The sequence below is a fragment of the Vombatus ursinus genome, unplaced genomic scaffold, assembly GCF_900497805.2.
Source record: "Vombatus ursinus unplaced genomic scaffold, bare-nosed wombat genome assembly UNPS02014794.1, whole genome shotgun sequence".
In the NCBI taxonomy this organism is placed as follows: Eukaryota; Metazoa; Chordata; class Mammalia; order Diprotodontia; family Vombatidae; genus Vombatus; species Vombatus ursinus.
Window position 1 is genome coordinate 10,484,603 of NW_020954572.1, and position 17,637 is coordinate 10,502,239.

Genomic DNA, 17,637 nt, shown 5'->3' on the forward strand with positions numbered 1-17,637 from the left:
TTTGAAACATATATACATTGCTTCTGATTTCATAACTTCTGGAGCTAAGGGGAACAAGTCTAATCCATTTTCCACATGATCACTAGACTCATTAATTAAATCAAGGCCTGTTGTCTATCAGGCATAATGGGAGTCTATATCAAGGTTCTAATTTGCTGTAATACTACTTTTTAACTTCAACTAAAACAATTGACTTTTATTCTAACAAAAGTAAGTGATAACCCATTTACTCCATTGGTATCTATGCAATGTCAATAGGAAAGGGAAAGGAAAAGGAATAAGCATTTATATGATGCCTGCTTTGTGAAAGGCACTGTACTAAGAGCTTCATAAATATTAATTTATCACCACAACCTTTAAGAGATAGGTGCTATTATTACTCTCATTGTACAGTTGAGGAAATTGAGATAAACCAAGATTAAGAGATTTGCCCAGGGTCACATAGCTAGTAAGTATCTGAGGCTGGATTTGAATTCAGATCTTCCTGACTTCAGGCCCAGCACTCTATCCAATGTACCACAACAGATCTAGAGAGAGGCCCTGATCATGTTGGGTGGACCTTCAGTGAAGGACTTATGGGAGGACATAGACAGGATGGAAAAGTTTGCATTCATTATGATTTGGACCATTGAAGGGAATAGTCAGCAGAAAGGGCACAAATCCATCAGAATACTGACATATCTTCATCTTCTTTTTGGATATGGAGACTTTTCCAGTCATGTTAACAGACGAAGGTGGCAAAGTGGGTAGAGAGTTGGCTTCACACTCAGAAAGGCTGAGTTTCAAGTCCTGCTTCTGATACATACTGGCTGTGTAACCTTGGGCCAATTACTTGATCTCTCAGGGCCCCAGAGGGAACTTTCTAAGATTCTAAGTTGTAGATTAGTTGTTCATTTGCATTGGTAGAGGAAGATTCCTCATTGGAAGTTCCTAACACCAACAAAATTACAGATCTAGAAATCATAATAATAATAATAGAAAAAGATTTCACTTTGCCACAGAATTCATATTTATTCTCCTCAAAGCTCATGCTTCTGCTCATGCCTCATGGTTACTAACTATGCTTAAGAAAAAGGCCAGATTCTTGATGATGGATTGATTTCTTGATTTCCTATGTAAATATCTCTTGAGTCATCCCAAGTTTGGCTCATGTGAATTTCAAAGAATTCATCATCAAAGGAAAATATTTTTGACAAGGCTTTTTTTTTTTTTGGTTTTGTTGTTTCCTTTTATTATCGAAAACACACTGAATTTCAATAGTAAAACAGAATATTGTAAGAAAAGGGGAAATGTAACATATCATATATGTGTATATATATATATACATATGACAGTTTACATGACTAAGGCATTTAGGCTTAAGAGCAGTTGTCCTGGTGTGTGTACAAGCACATTTACTTGGACACATATTGAAATAGTCAGGCACACACAAAAGGCATCTCATCTGAAACTATAGACTACCTCGTCTCTTACATGCATTTGAGTTTGAGAAATTCACCTTAATAATTTCTGGTTTTTCCCCTTACATCAAATAAGCCTTTTGTTTTGCTTCATTTTGATTTTACTAATGAGTTTAGGAGTTGTTCATAGAACAGTGGTAATAGTCTACTCTTCAAGAGTCTGCTTACACATTCAATATTAGTGGTGCACACAAAACAGATCCTATTTCATAGAAACTTTCACTCTCTTATCAACATGAGGCTCAAGTAAGAAAAACACTGATTTGCAAAGGCACAGTGGAGACAGGTTTAATGCATTAAATATAACATGAATCATTCACAAGAACAAGTTTAGTGTTTCAGGGAACTTTTGTTAATACAACACAGTTGGGTCACATAAAATACAAATGCTTCTGTTGATTTGTCTTGGCAACTAAGATACATCAACAGTGCTAACAGTTTAACAGCTTTGTTCCCATCTGACAGAAAATGATGGCAGTTCTGCAAGGCGAATGTTAAACCTGACCGTATGTATTTATTAATTCCACAGTGTTTTGACAGATTATAGGGGCTATAACTTAGAGGATGCTGACCCGCTCACTGAGGGCTCTCATCTCTGTTTCCTCTGGCTCTGGGTTTGCTCTGTGCTCAGCATTCTGATCGCTAAGGTGGGCTGGATACTGCAGACCCTGATCTCCCGCATACTGTTCCCACCTCAAGTCGTCGCTTTCGTGTGTGATGTAGCGTTCCCCAATCTTGCATTCTAGCTCTCGTAAGTCTAACCAGGTCTGATAGTCCTGGGAAAGAAAATCCAAAATGTTAACACTGAGATCATTAAACTTAGCAGTCACAAAGCCCATGCTTTAGTGGAGAAAGCAATATAGTCTGAAGACATGAGTTTGCATCCTGGCTCTGCTACTCCCTTTGTGGTACTGGGTGCCTCATCTGATCTATAGAAAGAAGACTGGATCTGGAATCACAGAACCTGGGTTCAAATCCCACCTATGATGTTTTCTGTATGACCTTGAGAAAAATCACTAACCCTCCCTGGGTCTTAGTTTCTATAGCTGTAAAATGAGGGATTGGACTACATGTCTTCTGAGGTCTCTTCTAGCTCAAAATCTAGGATCTTATGATGTAACCTCGCTGGGTCTTAATTTTCTTATATGTATCATGGGGAGTCTGCATGAGATGATCTCTACAATCTCTTCTAGTTCTAAATCCTATAATCCCTGGAATTCTTCCTATAGAATTCAGTTCCAACTCCACAATTAGATTTTATGACTGTATTTACTGCATGAGTATATATTATACTTTATGACTATATTACTATATGACTATATTTATGAATTTATTACTGTAGAAGTAATTCATCTTTCCTAAGCTCACCCTAACTTGACAAGGTCTGCACAGGCAAACAGCACAAAGGCAAATATGAGTTTCCAATGTTTTTGTTTTAGGGGCAGGAGGGATCTGAGGCTGTGATTTCCTCAGAGTAGGGAACTCTGAATAAAGAAACTTCCTTCTGCCAATGATGTAGAATGGCAGGTCATCTTTACCTTGCAGTATTATAGAATTACCTGGGGGCAATGAGAAGTTAAATGACTTTCCCATGATCACACAGTTAGAATGTGTCAGAGGCAGTATTTGAATTGAATTCTTCTGAACTCCAAGGATGACCCCCTATCTCCTAAAATATGCAGCCTGTTGGTATAACTGTTCTCATATGTATCTTACTTACATCATACTTTGAAACAAAATTGCCTGATTTAGGAATACAAATATTTTGAGCCATGCAGTTTCCTAATTTGGTATTCTATTACATGTATAAGCTCTGAATATTCTATTTATGAGAATTAATTTTCAACTTACAGCTAGTTATGTTAGGTGTTTCTGAACATACTTTAAGTGTATATGATAAATATCTGTTGTATGTTAGAATGAATAAGAGTTCAGGTTTTGAAAATACATCCTGAAAACTAACACCAAATGAGCAGATGGGCATCTGTTTGGTTATTTGCCTCATGAATACAGATGCTTTTTAAATCTAGCTCTCTGGGCTGTTATGCCCTCTGTTTTTTTTTCAGCAAAGTGGGGTGAAAGGAGATTGTCTTTTCTGGCTTATGTAGTTGGGAGATTATTTCTTTAAAATGAAATACATTATAAAATACATGGTTTATTAAATTTGAAGGTGTTTCACACATTTTGGCAATGAACATAATTTAGGATAAGGTCTCGTAATTCTTGAAGCATTTTCATTCTGAGAAATACATCAATAAATGTTTTGTAAAAATAAAACACAAAAAAACTGCCAAAAATATTTAGTAGTTTATCCTGTTGAGAGAGAACATGAAATTATTGGATTACCTGTAACCATGGGTGACTCAATGTCTTGTCCACACTATAGCGCTTTCTCATTTTCACTTGCAATAAATTATTGATGAGATCAATGGCTGGGGGAAAAAATATTTGTTTTTAATTTATGGCAATTGATAGATTGGTAGTGATATTTTAAGTCATTATTACAATAGGATGACAAATTTCTCCATGTACTTTGTACTCCTTTGCAGTTTCCATCTTAGTTCTGTATCATTACACATTAAGTATATTAGTCACAACAAACTATTTCTTCTGGACCTTGATGAATATATTTTATCATCTTTTTTGTAGATTCCAAGATGTTAACCCAACAACCACAGGAAGTATACTATAATACATGCTCATTCATTCATCAAGCATTTATTAAATGTCTACTGTGTTTTAGGTCCTTTGCTAAGCATTGGGGACAAAAAACAAAAACAAAAACAGCCCTGTCTTCAAAGAGCTTATGTTTTACTGGGGAAAACAAATGTTTACTGGGGTTTACAGATGAGTAAACGTAGAATATTGCAAACCAATGCAGAAATATTGTAAAACAAATGCAGAATATTACAAATGCAAAATAAATCTTTTCAGCCTATGGAGAAAAGTGATTTCCATTGGCTCACAGACTAAAGCCAGTGAAACTATTTATTCCTTGTAGGTTTTTTTCTTTAAGAATATACTTCATTTTAGGGGCAGCTAGGTAGCACAGTAGATAGAGCACCAGCCCTGGATTCAGGGGGACCTGAGTTCAAATCCGGCCTCAGACACATAATACTAGCTGTGTGACCCTGGGCAAGTCACTTAACCCCATTGCCTAGCCAAAAAGAAAAAAAAAAAGAAAAAAAAAGAAAAGAAAAAGAAGATAATATACTTCATTTTGGAGAAGCAGCATGATATAATGGAAAGATGAGTGGCCTTGGCATTGCAAATATCTGGTTTCATGTTCTGCTCTAACCTACACTAGTTAATTTGATCTTCCTGGGACAGGAGATAAAAAAAAATGTTTTAAGAACAGTTAGTTTACACGTGAGAGGCATGGTGGCAAAGGAAAGGTTTGCCCTTTCAGTAAGGTGGCTCAAGGCCTGCCTCTGACACATACTACTTGTGTGGCTACTATAGGTAAGAATAACATCTCAGTAACCTCTCCCCTCCTCCCCAGTAAATTCTCTAAGCCTACAGGTTTGGATGAGTTGTGTGATGTTTAAAAAGTTCGAGAGACATAATTTCTGAGTAATTAACGATTTTGTTAATAATACCGGCATTTAGTAAAAGGAGGTCTGTGGCATTTTCAAATGCCAAAGACCACCGTGGAGGAGGGCTCATCGCTTGCATGCCTTTTGGAAGCAGAGTGGTCCCGAAGGTGACAATCGACTCTGCTTAACAGTTAATGAGAGGTAGATTTTACAAAGAGGAGTGAGCTCATTCCAATTAGGGGCTGAGAATGACACCATGTTGCTCTTATACAGACAGACTATCCCTATACCCAGACCGCCTCCAGCCTTTGGCAATCTAGACAAAGAATCTGTATCCTCAACCCAAGCCTGAACTAGTTGGGTAGAGCAGTAATACCCAGAATGAGGAGAATGTTAATCTTATCTTCCATCAGTCCTGTCCTTGAGAAATTGGATAAGGAAACGGAGCAAAGAAAAAAAAAGCTGGGGTCTCCCTAATTTTAATAATTGGCTATTATTAATATGGAAGAGAAATAATCATTTCTCTCAGTGGCTGAACTGTATTAGATGGGAAGAATTTCCATTCTGGGTGTTTTCTATTGTGACAAAATTCCAGGTCTGGACCAGCCACCACCCTCACACCGTACTTCATTTGAACATATCTGTATTTTGACTATAAGTAAGTATAGTCAAATTCAAGAGAAAGTATCAAATAATAAGGATGTTGAGCTACAAGAGGGTTTTACAAATTTGAAAACAAAGCAGACTATAGTCTTTTTTGGACCAGTTACCATAGTTCTCTGGTCTCTATTGTCTTAGGACTATAACTGACTCAATTCAACGACAGACTTAACAGATTCCTACTATTTACATGTCTCTGCACTAGGTATGAAGGTTATCAAGATGAATTAGACACAGGCCTGGCTCATAGTAATTTACAATATAGGGGTATATTAAACCCTATCATATTATATTTTAAAATAGTCTCTAAGTGCATTAAGTTATACTTTCTCATACTGATACATATTTGCTCGTTTTTTGCTCATTCACAGCTTTGAAATATATTCTCACAGTGTATCCAATCAACAAAGCATTTAGATACTCAGAAGGGTTTGATGTTATCTGCAAACTCAGTAGAAAGCAGTGACATTTAATGTGACATTTCCATCTTATTCTTATGTCACTTAGAACATAGAGTCTTCTTTCAAAGTAGTTCACTATAACCATTTGCAAAATTATATCCTGACTACTTTGCCATCCATAATGTGTTCCCTACATTGTGATGCTATGCTCCTCAACTACTTCCTAAATGTATCTGTAATCTTATTATTTTGGCCATGGGGTATTTTTTCTAGGTTTGGAATTTCAGTATTCCCACCAAACCATTCACACCTGCCTCCTGTTGAATTCTTGCACATATTCTCCCATAAGTTCACCACAAGGAAATTTTGAAATCATAAGGATATGATCACATTGGAGCACATGGGTTGTCCACTGGGTTCTCATTTCTCGCTTATATGTCTAATCCATCTTTTCACTGCTTATATGTTTCTTTGATTACATTCCTTCCACTGCTTCTCCTTTACAACCCCCATTTGTAATGTGCTTCATTCTGTTTATGCCCACCATATTCTGCTCCACCGTTCTTTGGGTGATCCTTAATTTCAATTCTTTGTAGACTGTAGTGTTCCATGACTTGCAGCCACCAATATGTCAAAAGGCTATGGTACAAAATAGGTAAAGCACTTTTTGATGGAGAAATCATGTGCAGTGCAATATATCCAAATGCTTTCAATGATTCTGTCTACTTCTGTACTAGCTATGGTATAGGGTATAGTACAATTTCAAATTCCACACATATGCTCCCAAGATGTTTTGAAAATGTAGCTCTCCAAGTAAACCACTTATTTGAGCAAGTGTTAAAATATCCATTCACAAGATTTGTTCACTGGTGAGCAAAGTGCATGCTTTATTCAAGCCTCTATGAAGTCAGACAGCAAACAAGGTGGGCTGCCAATAGTGGCACAGATTATGTGCAACTGGAAATGTGTAGCAGAATTATCTCCCCAGAAACTGCAGGGGAAAATGCACAAAATTAATTTACTCATTTTGCTTTGAATTCTATAATTAGAAAGGCAAGAGCAAAGCAACTCAAATAGAAGACCTGTTGTTATTGTTTACCCAAACTGGCCTCTACAGCGTACCACACTGCCTGGATAAAGAGATAAGCAATGCCAGATGAGAAGTTGGAGTGCAAGGGAAGTGTAATATGTGATGATGAAAAAATTGTTCTGCTGAATGAAGCATGCAATCAGCAGCCTCATTAAGTGCCACAGTACCTAAGGCACCTATGCAACTGGATATGCAGTATCAAGGCAAAGCATCTAACGTAGAAAATATTATAGGACATAAGGAGAGAATGCCATGTCTATTCTAATATGTGTATATATGTGTGTGTGTGTATATATATATATGTAAATAGGTATATATGTATGTGCCTATGTGTATATATACGTATACACATATACATATATAGATTTCACAGACAACTGTCTGGCATCATCTATACAAACAGAAGGCACTAAAAATGGAAATCTAATGGCTATTTTTTAAGGGCTTATCTTAGACAACAGGTCAAACAATCCAAATTCCAGGATACCAGTGGATTTTTTTTTTTTGCATAGAAAATAGAAGTGATTTATTTTAATTTTTGTGTTCCCCTCCCAGTATAATCTTGCTGATGGTGAACTCTGATCAAGTCATTCCCTTGATCAGAATCTTTCATTGACCCTGTAGTATCTACCTAATAAATCCAAGTTCCTTATGATGACATTTAAAGCCTGCTACAACCTGCAAGCAGCCTATCTTTTCATCATGGATTCATCATTCCTGCCAAGTTGAACTATTCACCATCCCTGAACTCTTCTTACCCATGTCTCCGTGTCTTGGCCCAGGAAATGTATTGTGTTCCCCTATGGCGTGTTGAAATCATACCCATATTTCAAAGCTCAGCTCAAAAGCCAACTCCTTCATGATACTTTCACTTAACCCTTCCCCTCCACACTCAGTCAAAAATTATTTTCCCTTCAAAAAATTCATTGCCTGTTACTCTTCTACACATTTATTTTGTGACAGTTACTTGTACTTTATGTGTATGATCAATCCTGTTAGACTTTCAAGAGGTTACATTTTATTTCTTGTACTGCCATTAGTACTTAGCATTGTGCTCTGTGGTAAACATGACTGTGGCTAACTTTTACATAATTATTTGCAAAGGGCTTTACAAATATAATTTCATTTGGTCTTCCAATACCTCTGTGAAGTGGGCACTCTTATTATCCCCATTTTATAGGAAAGGAAATTGAACTTGAGAGAAGTTAAGTGACTTGCCCAGGGTCACATAGATAGTAAGTGTCTGAGGTAGGATTTGAACTAAGGCCTTCCTTGACTCCAGGACCATGACTTTATTTATTGTGCCACTTACCTGCCTTTTTATACATAGTAGGTACTTAATAATTTTTATTATATTTATTTGTTAAATTGGGCCAACAATGATGAGAGCTCCTGATAGTTTTCCTGTAATTGATGCTGAATATTAAAAACTCTTAAATCAGTCTCTTCATGAATAACATTGCATATTCAGCTTAGATTGAGACTGTACCAACTAAAATCAGAAGTGTCTTTTACTCTCATGTATGTGCCATGTCCAGGTTGCTATATAGCAGTGTGTCCCTGGGCAAGTCACTTAACTTCTGTTTGCCTGAGTTTCTGTAAAGATGTAAGAATAGAACCTACCTTGATGTAAGAATGAACCCACCTTGCAGAGTTGTTGAGATGATCAAATGAGATATTATTTGTAAAAAGTGCCTACCATAGTGCCTGGCATATAGTAGGTGCTACATAAATGCTTATTCCCTTCCCCCTTCATAGACAATAGAGCTATGAAATCTCAGGGGCCATATGGTTCAGCTCCCTTGTTTTACTTTGATAAGCAAATGGAAGCCAAAGAAGGTGGGGTGATTAGTCCAAGGGTCATACAGGCAGGAAACATCAGAAGTGATATGATACCAGTTCTTCTGACTCCAGAGCAATCCTCTTTCTGCTTCCCTTACATTTATTTATTATTTGGAAGCACATTTTCTGTATTTAATACTTTGGGTATATAAAAGATGATGACATCCCTGCTCTTTAGAAGCTTACAATCTACTTAAGGGGATAAAACATGTCCATGAAACAATAAGCCAACAATTACAAGTAACACACAGAATCTAAGATTTGAAAAACCCTTAGAGATCATTTAGTTGAACACCCTCATTTTACAGATAGGGTATATGAAGTCCAGAGAAATAAAGTGACTCAAACAGATACAAAGTGACTTAATGTAAAGAGTCAGGACTATGCTATCTCCTGTCCAATGGGGAAAAAGAAGCCTTTCTATGACACATTTGAAAGATGGTTACATGGCCTCTCCTTGAATTCTTTTTTTTTAATTGGAAAATATTTAATAAGATAAGTAAAAATATAATAAAACATAGAAAATGTAGATGTGTGGGTTTTCTAAGCCAATATACAGCATCAATGATCTTTATATAAGCTTCTCCTTGAATTCTTCTAGAGTCAAGAAGCTCCCTGCCTGTTAAGTCAGTTTATTCCACTGCTGGACAGCTCTTGTTAGAAAGGTGATTCCTCTACTGAGCCTAAATCTGCACCCCTGTAAGCTCTATGTCTTGGTTCTAGTTCTATCCTTGAGTTACAAATAGCAAGTCTACTTTTCTACATGAAGGAAAATGTCATGTCTTCCCTACATCTCCTTATGTTAACAGTTCTGACACGCACATGAAATTGTATTTTAGAACCTTTGCCATCCTCCCCTCCTCCTCTAGATAAATTTAGCTTGTCAATGTCCTTCTTAAAATGCAGTATATATAATTCAATGGCATACCACAGATATAATCTGACCAGAGCAGAGTGTAAAAATGATTGCCCATGATCTGCCATCTAAATCTGATAGCCTATCTGAGCAGTCAGATTAGACTGTGGTTTCAGATTAAACCTCGAGTCAACTATGCCCTCCCATAGCTTTTTCACATGAACTTCTGTCTAGCCAGGTCTCCCCCATCTTGTACATGTGAAATTCTTTTGGCTCTGAATGTGCAGAATTTTACATTTATCCCTGTTAAATTTCTTCTTGTTGGTTTTGGCCCAGGATTCCAGCCTGCTGAGATTGTTTTGAATCTTGACGCTGTTATCTATCATAGTAGCTCTCTGTTCCAAGTTTGTGTCATTTGCAAATCTGATAAGCATCTATGTCTTTATCCAAGTAATTGAGAAAATGTTGAATAGGAAGAGGCCAAGTTGAAAGAATTGCTGCCAACGATAAAAGATTGGACTACATGCCACTTGAGGTTCCTTCTAATTAATTCTAGAGCTTGGTATAATGGAAGAAATGCTGGATGTGAAGTCAGAGGACCTGCGTTTGAATTTCAAATTTCACCTGTGCCACTTAATACTGGTATGAGCTTAATACTGGTATGACTGGGAAGTCATTTAACTTCCCTAGCTTTTTTTCTTATTTAAAAATAAGGAGGTTGAACTAGATGGCATCTGAGGTCCCTTTTATCTCTAGAGCTAGGATATGAGGTACCCCATGGTTTTCATTAGAGACCTCCCTTTAGGTTGATGCAGTTATTCACTAACACTCTAGGTAAAGAAGATCAACCAGCAGAGAATCCTTCTAACAGAGCTTGGTCCTGATAATTGTGAATAATGAATCCCATGAAGTGGTCACACCATACAAATTTAGATTTCTCAGAGTTACAACATACGTAAAATATGGCAGTTGGTTCCAGCCCAATGGAAATATGCGGTAAAAATTCAAACAATGAGAACACTTCATGGAATTCACTGTTCACATTAATTGGGCATAGTTGTAGTATTAGTATCTAGTCTACATTTCCACAAGCTTATCATAAGATACTTTGTTTAAATATTTTATCTCTTAGATAAAATATAAACTCCTCTGTACGGCTTTAAAAGCTCTTTACAGCCTGATCCCAAATTATCTTTTTAGCTATTATATATTCCTCCCCTTCCTAGAGTCTAGGTCGAGCTAAACTGGCCTTTCTACCCCCTCACACAAAGCACTCTGTCTTCCATTTATCACTTATCATTATCCCCATTTTATAGTTGCGGAAACGGAGTTAGGCAAAGGTTAATTAATTATCCCATGGTCACATAGTGTCTGAGACTGGATTTGAACTCAAGTCCAGGTCCAGGGGTTCTACCCATTACACCACTTAACTGTTCACTATTACATAATCCGGATTTGATCAGAGGTAATATTCCCTTTAGAGAGCTTTGAGGCATGGATTCATGCTTACTTTTTGCTCTAAATTTTAAAAAAAATTGTTTTCTTAAAGTTTAAGCTCCATGTTTAACTATGATCATCACTTCCTTTCCTTGCAGTCATAACTTCTAGAGCAGCAAAATAATTTTTTTCAAGGTCCCTGCCACTTCCTTGCAGATAAGAATGAAGCCCAGAACAACAATTTCCCCCTTTTTGAAAGATAAAAATGCTGACAAGTTAAGAATTTATCAGATTTTAACAGAATTAGACTTGACAGTTCTCGACCCCCAGCTCCATCAGAGCTCACCCTGGAGACAGGTTTGTAATTGAACAAATATAAAATTCCATGGTATAAACTGAAGATTTAAATCCTAAGAAGACTTATGTAATATTATGAAAATGAGAGCTCTCTTAAAAAGCTTGACATATAGATTTGACCTGTGATGAACTAAGGGAAGAATCACAGAAATCCAAGAACACATTGCATTATGTTCTGAATTGCAAGGAAAATATATAACTAGATAAAAAAAGTCAATTGTATGTAAAGCTAGGATGATAGGTTTGGCATCTAAGGCAAAATCCAGATGCCAAAAGTGAGAAGAGCACGCAATGGTCATTTTTGTATAAGCATCAATGAAGCAATCTGGCACAGTGGATAGAGTATTAGCCTTGGGGTCAGGAACATCTATGTACAGGTCTCTCTCCTGACACCAAATGGGCCTGTGGCCATGGGTAAGTTGCTCAAGCTATAAGTGTCCGAGACAATTCTCTACAAACTCAGGAAGAAACTCAGAGGCCAGCTCCTCATTTTATATGAGAAAACTGAGGCCCAAGGAAGTTAAGTGACTTCTCCAAGGTCACACAGGTACTAAACGTTAGAGGTAGGATTTGAATGAGGTCTTCTGACTCAAGAGCGGGTGCTTTTTGCATTTTAAAATCTAGCTGACTCCCAACCTTGTAGAACACTTGCCAATCTGCATTTACAGAGGGAGCTTCTTTACCTGGAGATCTCTACATTAAGAAATCACTTTTTTTTGTTATGGATCAGATCCTTCAGGTCTCTAGGATGTCATTCAGTGCATTAGAATATTTTGTCACCTAGTACTAAAGAGGTTGAAGGACTTATTTAAACTACTCCCTTCTCAGTGGTACTTATAATATCCATTCCTTCAAAAATATGTAAAGGCAGCTAGATGGCTCAGTGGATAAAGCACTGGGCCTGGAGTTAGGAAGACCTAAGTTCAAATATGGCCGCAGACACTTACTAGCTTGTGTGACTCTGGGCAAGTCACTTAACCCTATTTGTCTGAGTTTCCTTATCTGTAAAATGAGTTGGAGATGGATATGGCAAAACACTTCAGTATCTTTGCTAAGAAAACCCCAAATGGGGTCCCAAAGGGATTGAACAACAACTTTGTGAAGAGGGTATGCCAATAGTAACAGAAAATTTGTACTCTTTTGGGTAGCTCCCAGCTATATGGAAGAGTCAGAAAAACCTGAGTTTGAATCCTGCTTCAGATATGTATTAGCTGTATCATAATGAGCAAGTCACTAACTTTCTGCCTTATTTTCCTCATCTGTAAAATATCAATAATAATAGCACTTACCTTGCAAGGTTATTGTAAGGATAAAAGCAAATGAAATACATTATGCAAAGTACTCTGTCAACCTTAAAATGCTATATAAATATTAGCTATTATTATTCTGCAAGTGTTAATTCAGGATATTATATCAACACAACTCTACAAAATGTGCAAACCCCTGAAAAAAAATTTTCCCTTTAAAGGAGAATTCTATGTAAATCGCTGGTACTAACTACTTTGTGTAGGTCCAGTTTTACTCTTGGATTTTTATTTGGTTTCCACATTCTTTCACTTTTTCCCTCTAATTATATCCTTTCCTTGTACCTTTTTTTTTCTCTTAGTAGAACTGCAACGGATCATTCTTTTAGCTTCTCCCTTCTCTTTCTTCTGTTAAAACTTTTGCCTCGTTACCTGTCTCTGTGCAGTACTTATTAATCTCCCTTATGGGCTGCTTCACACTGATGGCAAGTTTGGTGTTTATTTAAAAAAAAAAATCGTTTTGCAAAACCCTCCACATTCCAGCTCACAACTCTGCATGCTGTTGCTGGGCAACATTGGGAAGCTGTCCTAGTGGGCCAGTGCCAAAGGCTACAAACTGTAAACAAGTCAACAGAATATCCTAATCTTGCTCCACTCCCTGGTCAAACACAGAAACCCAATGAAGTCTGAGACCTTTCAAGGCAAGCCAAAATCTTTATTTTTTTTTCCATTCTGGTCTCAGCAGAGAGAGATTCGATGATGGATGGTATCTCTGTTTTGCATCCATTCTCACATTTCTGAGAATGCTAACATAGTGTGAAAGGTCTAAAGGGATGCACAAGAGTAAATACAAATTGAAACAGTGTAGTGCAGTGGAAGGAATTCTGCATTTAGAATAAGAGAAACCTAAGTTTGAATCCCAAATCTCCCACTAAATGCTTGTGTTATTGTTCAGTCCTTTTCGACTCTTCATGACCCCATTTGGAGTATTCTTGGCAGAGATACGGCAGTGGTTTGCCATTTCCTTCTTCAGCTCGTGAGGATGAGGAAACTGAGGCAAACAGGGTTAAGTGACTTGCCCATGGTCACACACCTGGTGCCTGAGGCTGAATTTGAACTCTGGTTTTCTAGACTACAGGCACTATGCTATCAAGTTGGGTAAATCTCTTCACCTTCCTAAGCTTTAGTTTCTTCATCTATAAAGGGGGAGATTGCACAAGATGGCTTTTAAATTCCCATTCAGTTCTAATGCTATGAGTTATGGTGAATGATAGGTTCAGCATTTAATGACGTTTTCAAAAGTTTAAGGTAGAAATCAAGAATTTACCTTATTCTGCTGACATAACTAATGATCTTCCATTAGAGGAAAGCAACCCAATTATAGATTTCCATTTCAATGAAATAGCACTCTGATATTACCATTTATAAGAGGTAGCATGAACCAATGGTAGCATAAAGATCAATGGACTTGGACCTCAGTGGCATAGGGTGAAATCCTGGCTTTGCCACTTACTACCTGTGAGACCCTGGCTAAGTCCTTTCACGTCTCTGACTCTGTTTCCTATGAATTAAATGAGAGACTTGATGACCTTGAAGGAACATTATAACTCTAAATCTGTGATACTTTGAGAATCAAATAAACTTGGACATTTAGAAACTTAGAAATCAAGGTACAAATCACAGGTTTTCAATTGTTGAGTTTCTTTGTGAACAAGGAAACTGCTCATACATGGGGTATAATCAATGTCTACGTTCTTATTCAAAACCCCTTCTGCATAGTTGTTCTCTAAAAATAAATATTTGTTTAAAGAAAAATCCATCAATTATGCTCTACTTTCTATTGCAACAAATGAAGTCATTATTATGAAGGAATTTTTTTTTCAGCCATTGTCTCATTCTTTTTTTGTTTAAAAAAACAAAAACAAAAACGTGAATTTTCTACATTTCTTCTGATGGTTGCATATTTGTTCTCAACATTTCATGCTCATCTTTTATTCTGCAGATCTCTTGACTTTTCAGTTATATGCAGCTATATACAGAATTCTAAGTTGAGTGTGTTTCAAACAGTTCAACCCTGGTAGATTCTGACCCCTACAAGTCTGTTAACTCTGGCCTAACAATCCTGATTAAGACTTCTGGAACTTGGTGTGCATTTTGTGAGAAGCTCACTGGCCAATCTCCTCTTCCTCTCCACTGTTTGACAGCAGTGTTAATCTGTTGACAAATCAATTTGTTCATTAAAATTCAGGAGGCTCCCAAGATTTGCTAGCTCAATAAACTGTAACAAACACAGTTTAATGATTAAAATGGCAATTGTTTTTCTTTCATCTAGGACAAGATTAGATCTCTGGGTCGTATCTACTTGGGTCTTATTTTCAACAGGGTTACTTTTTGTAGTGAATAACACTAAGTAAGAGGGAGACCTACAGCTATGTCTTTCTTAAGCGAGGCCTAAAACTTCTAATTTGAGAGTTTGGGTACATGGTGATATTTAAAAGGAATATTGTATACTGGTAAGAGGTGCTAAGCTTGTATTTAGCTTTGTTTTTTTATCTGTGCTGCTTTTTTTAACCTTGTCTCATTCGAAAGTAATTTGTGACATTTTGAATCTTACCAGATTAATTTAAAAAATGAAGCTGTATCAAAACTAGATTTTAATACATTTCCAAGAATGACCGGGAAGTAGGAATTATGTCCTATCACTAGTAGGATTATAGTATTTAGAGTTGTAAGGGGCCCTAAAGAGATTTTAGTACAACCCCTCATCCTTGGATCATAGGACTATAAACATAGAGCTGGAAGTGGCTATTTAGCCTACCCTTCTCATTTTACAAATGAGGAAACTGAGACCCAGCAAGATTAAGTGACTTATTCAGGGTCATATAGTTGTTATGCTTTGACCTTGGGAGAATGAGCACTTAAATGCTTGTTTCCTTCCTTTTTTTCTTTTCCTCTTTTCCTTTCCTTCTCTTCTTTCCTTCCTTCCTTCCTTCCCTGATACCTACAGCCAAGGTTTCTGCCTCCATAGCCAGTGTTTTCTTACAGAGAAGAAAACTAAAGCTGGACAGGATCATAGGAAAATAGAACTGGAAGGGATCTTAGAGGCCTATCTAGGCCAAATCCCTCATTTTGCAGGTGAGGAAATGAAGGTGAATTCTTTGAGACCAAAGATTTTATTCCATTTAAGTTTTTGTATTTTCCTCAGTACTTAGCTTGTGATAGCAGCAATATTCACCAAAGTCCCTGCCAAGTAGGCCAGGTTAATTCTTTCCCTAAAAGGAAAGGAAGCTGTCTGTGAGATTTGACTGGCTGAGGAGACAAACGCTCAAGCCAAATGGGGTGTAGGCTTCTTGGCCACCTAAGAGCAGGTGGAGTCAATGTCCTTAAGACTTGGTGGATGATCCAGGACAGAAAGTCACCACACCCTGTCCTACTTAACAAGGGACCTTTCTGTATGCAAGTTGGGGAGGGGGCTGAGTCTATTCCAGCTAAAAGCTGTATGTATCCTTTTCATAATACAGCTAAATAAACTTCCTTTTGTTAACTGCTGAATAAACTATTGAGTGTCTCATTTCTTTCCACTTTCAAACTTAAGCTTTCACTCAGGCCAGACCTATTACACAACCCTAAAGACACTGGTTGCGCTGTATTCTATTGTACATTAACTCTTTGGGGATCTGCTGGAAAGCTGAAATATTGCATTGAAGTTAACAGCTACAAGAATGAGTTGAATTCACTAATGTGCCATAACCCTAAAGACAATTTCTCATTAAAAGCATGTTGAACACATCAAAAGAAATGCAGTCTTTTTTTCCCCCCTCTTTTCAAAAGGAAATTACATATAGGAAGTCAGAGTTTCCTTTTTAAGCATGATACTTTAAGTCTCCAACTAAATTGTATGACCGAAGCCAAGAGATAATGTCACAGCAGGTGGCTTGGCAAAGGTACATCTGATGAATCTTCACCTTGGAACGGAGAAATTGATCTCCAGTGAGCACGAGAGGGGCTTGTCGGCAGACAATTTCCTGCTACTGTTTCTCTGTTGATTGCTTTCTGTTTACCTCTCTAATGTTAGATAAAGTAACATGAAACACTTGTAAGGTGGGGGAAAAAAAGCAGTTTCTTGATGATTTTTTACACGCCTTTTTCTGAAGTTGCTCATATTTCCAACCAGTTCTCAAGTTGATCTTATCAATGCACTCTGATGAGGGAAATGCACCAAGTACTCTGACAACTACCTTTTCAACATTTCTGAAACCTTCCAGCTCATTCCTCTCACGGAAAAAAAAAAAAATCTTTGTCCCTGAGCAAATTATTTCTCACCTTGCTAGTGATACCATCCTCCTCATTCAATTACCTGGGGCCTTTGTCTTTTTCCCTTTCAATCTCTTCATCCCATAGGTGTCAAAAGAATTTTCCTCTTTCATTGCTCAGATCACATTCCACCTTTTATTCTAGACCTATTTCAGGGTTCCTGACCTCATCTACAAGACCTGCAGTTGCTCTGATCAGGCTAGTTTCTCCGCTAAATCCCATATTCATTTCAGTCTTACTCCATGTACTGGTTTGCAAAGGGTTGTGTTTTAATTTCTTCATTCGTTTGTTTCTTTGGCTCTGATGTCCAGTTATATACCCCTATGCTGAGGACAGTCCTATCCTCCTTTGTTAGAAAAAAAAATAATTTATTTTCTAACCTCCTTTGGGCAGGGGGTGGGGATTGTTATTTTTTTTTTAAGTCGGTCAATAAACATTTA

The 17,637-nt window shown here is 37.2% G+C and overlaps 1 protein-coding gene across 1 annotated transcript in view; it reads right to left on the reverse strand.

Annotated features, from left to right (window-relative positions):
* Nucleotides 1-1,726: 1,726 nt before the first annotated feature.
* The window catches only part of PRKD1 (protein kinase D1), a 389,696-nt gene continuing 373,785 nt past the window's right edge, over nucleotides 1,727-17,637 (reverse strand). The window contains exons 17-18 of the mRNA XM_027870203.1: nucleotides 3,807-3,892; nucleotides 1,727-2,236 (exon numbers count right to left, since the gene is read on the reverse strand). Coding sequence (XP_027726004.1) covers nucleotides 2,018-2,236; nucleotides 3,807-3,892 — 305 coding nt within the window. The 3' untranslated portion in view covers nucleotides 1,727-2,017. The remainder of the gene's footprint in view (nucleotides 2,237-3,806; nucleotides 3,893-17,637) is intronic.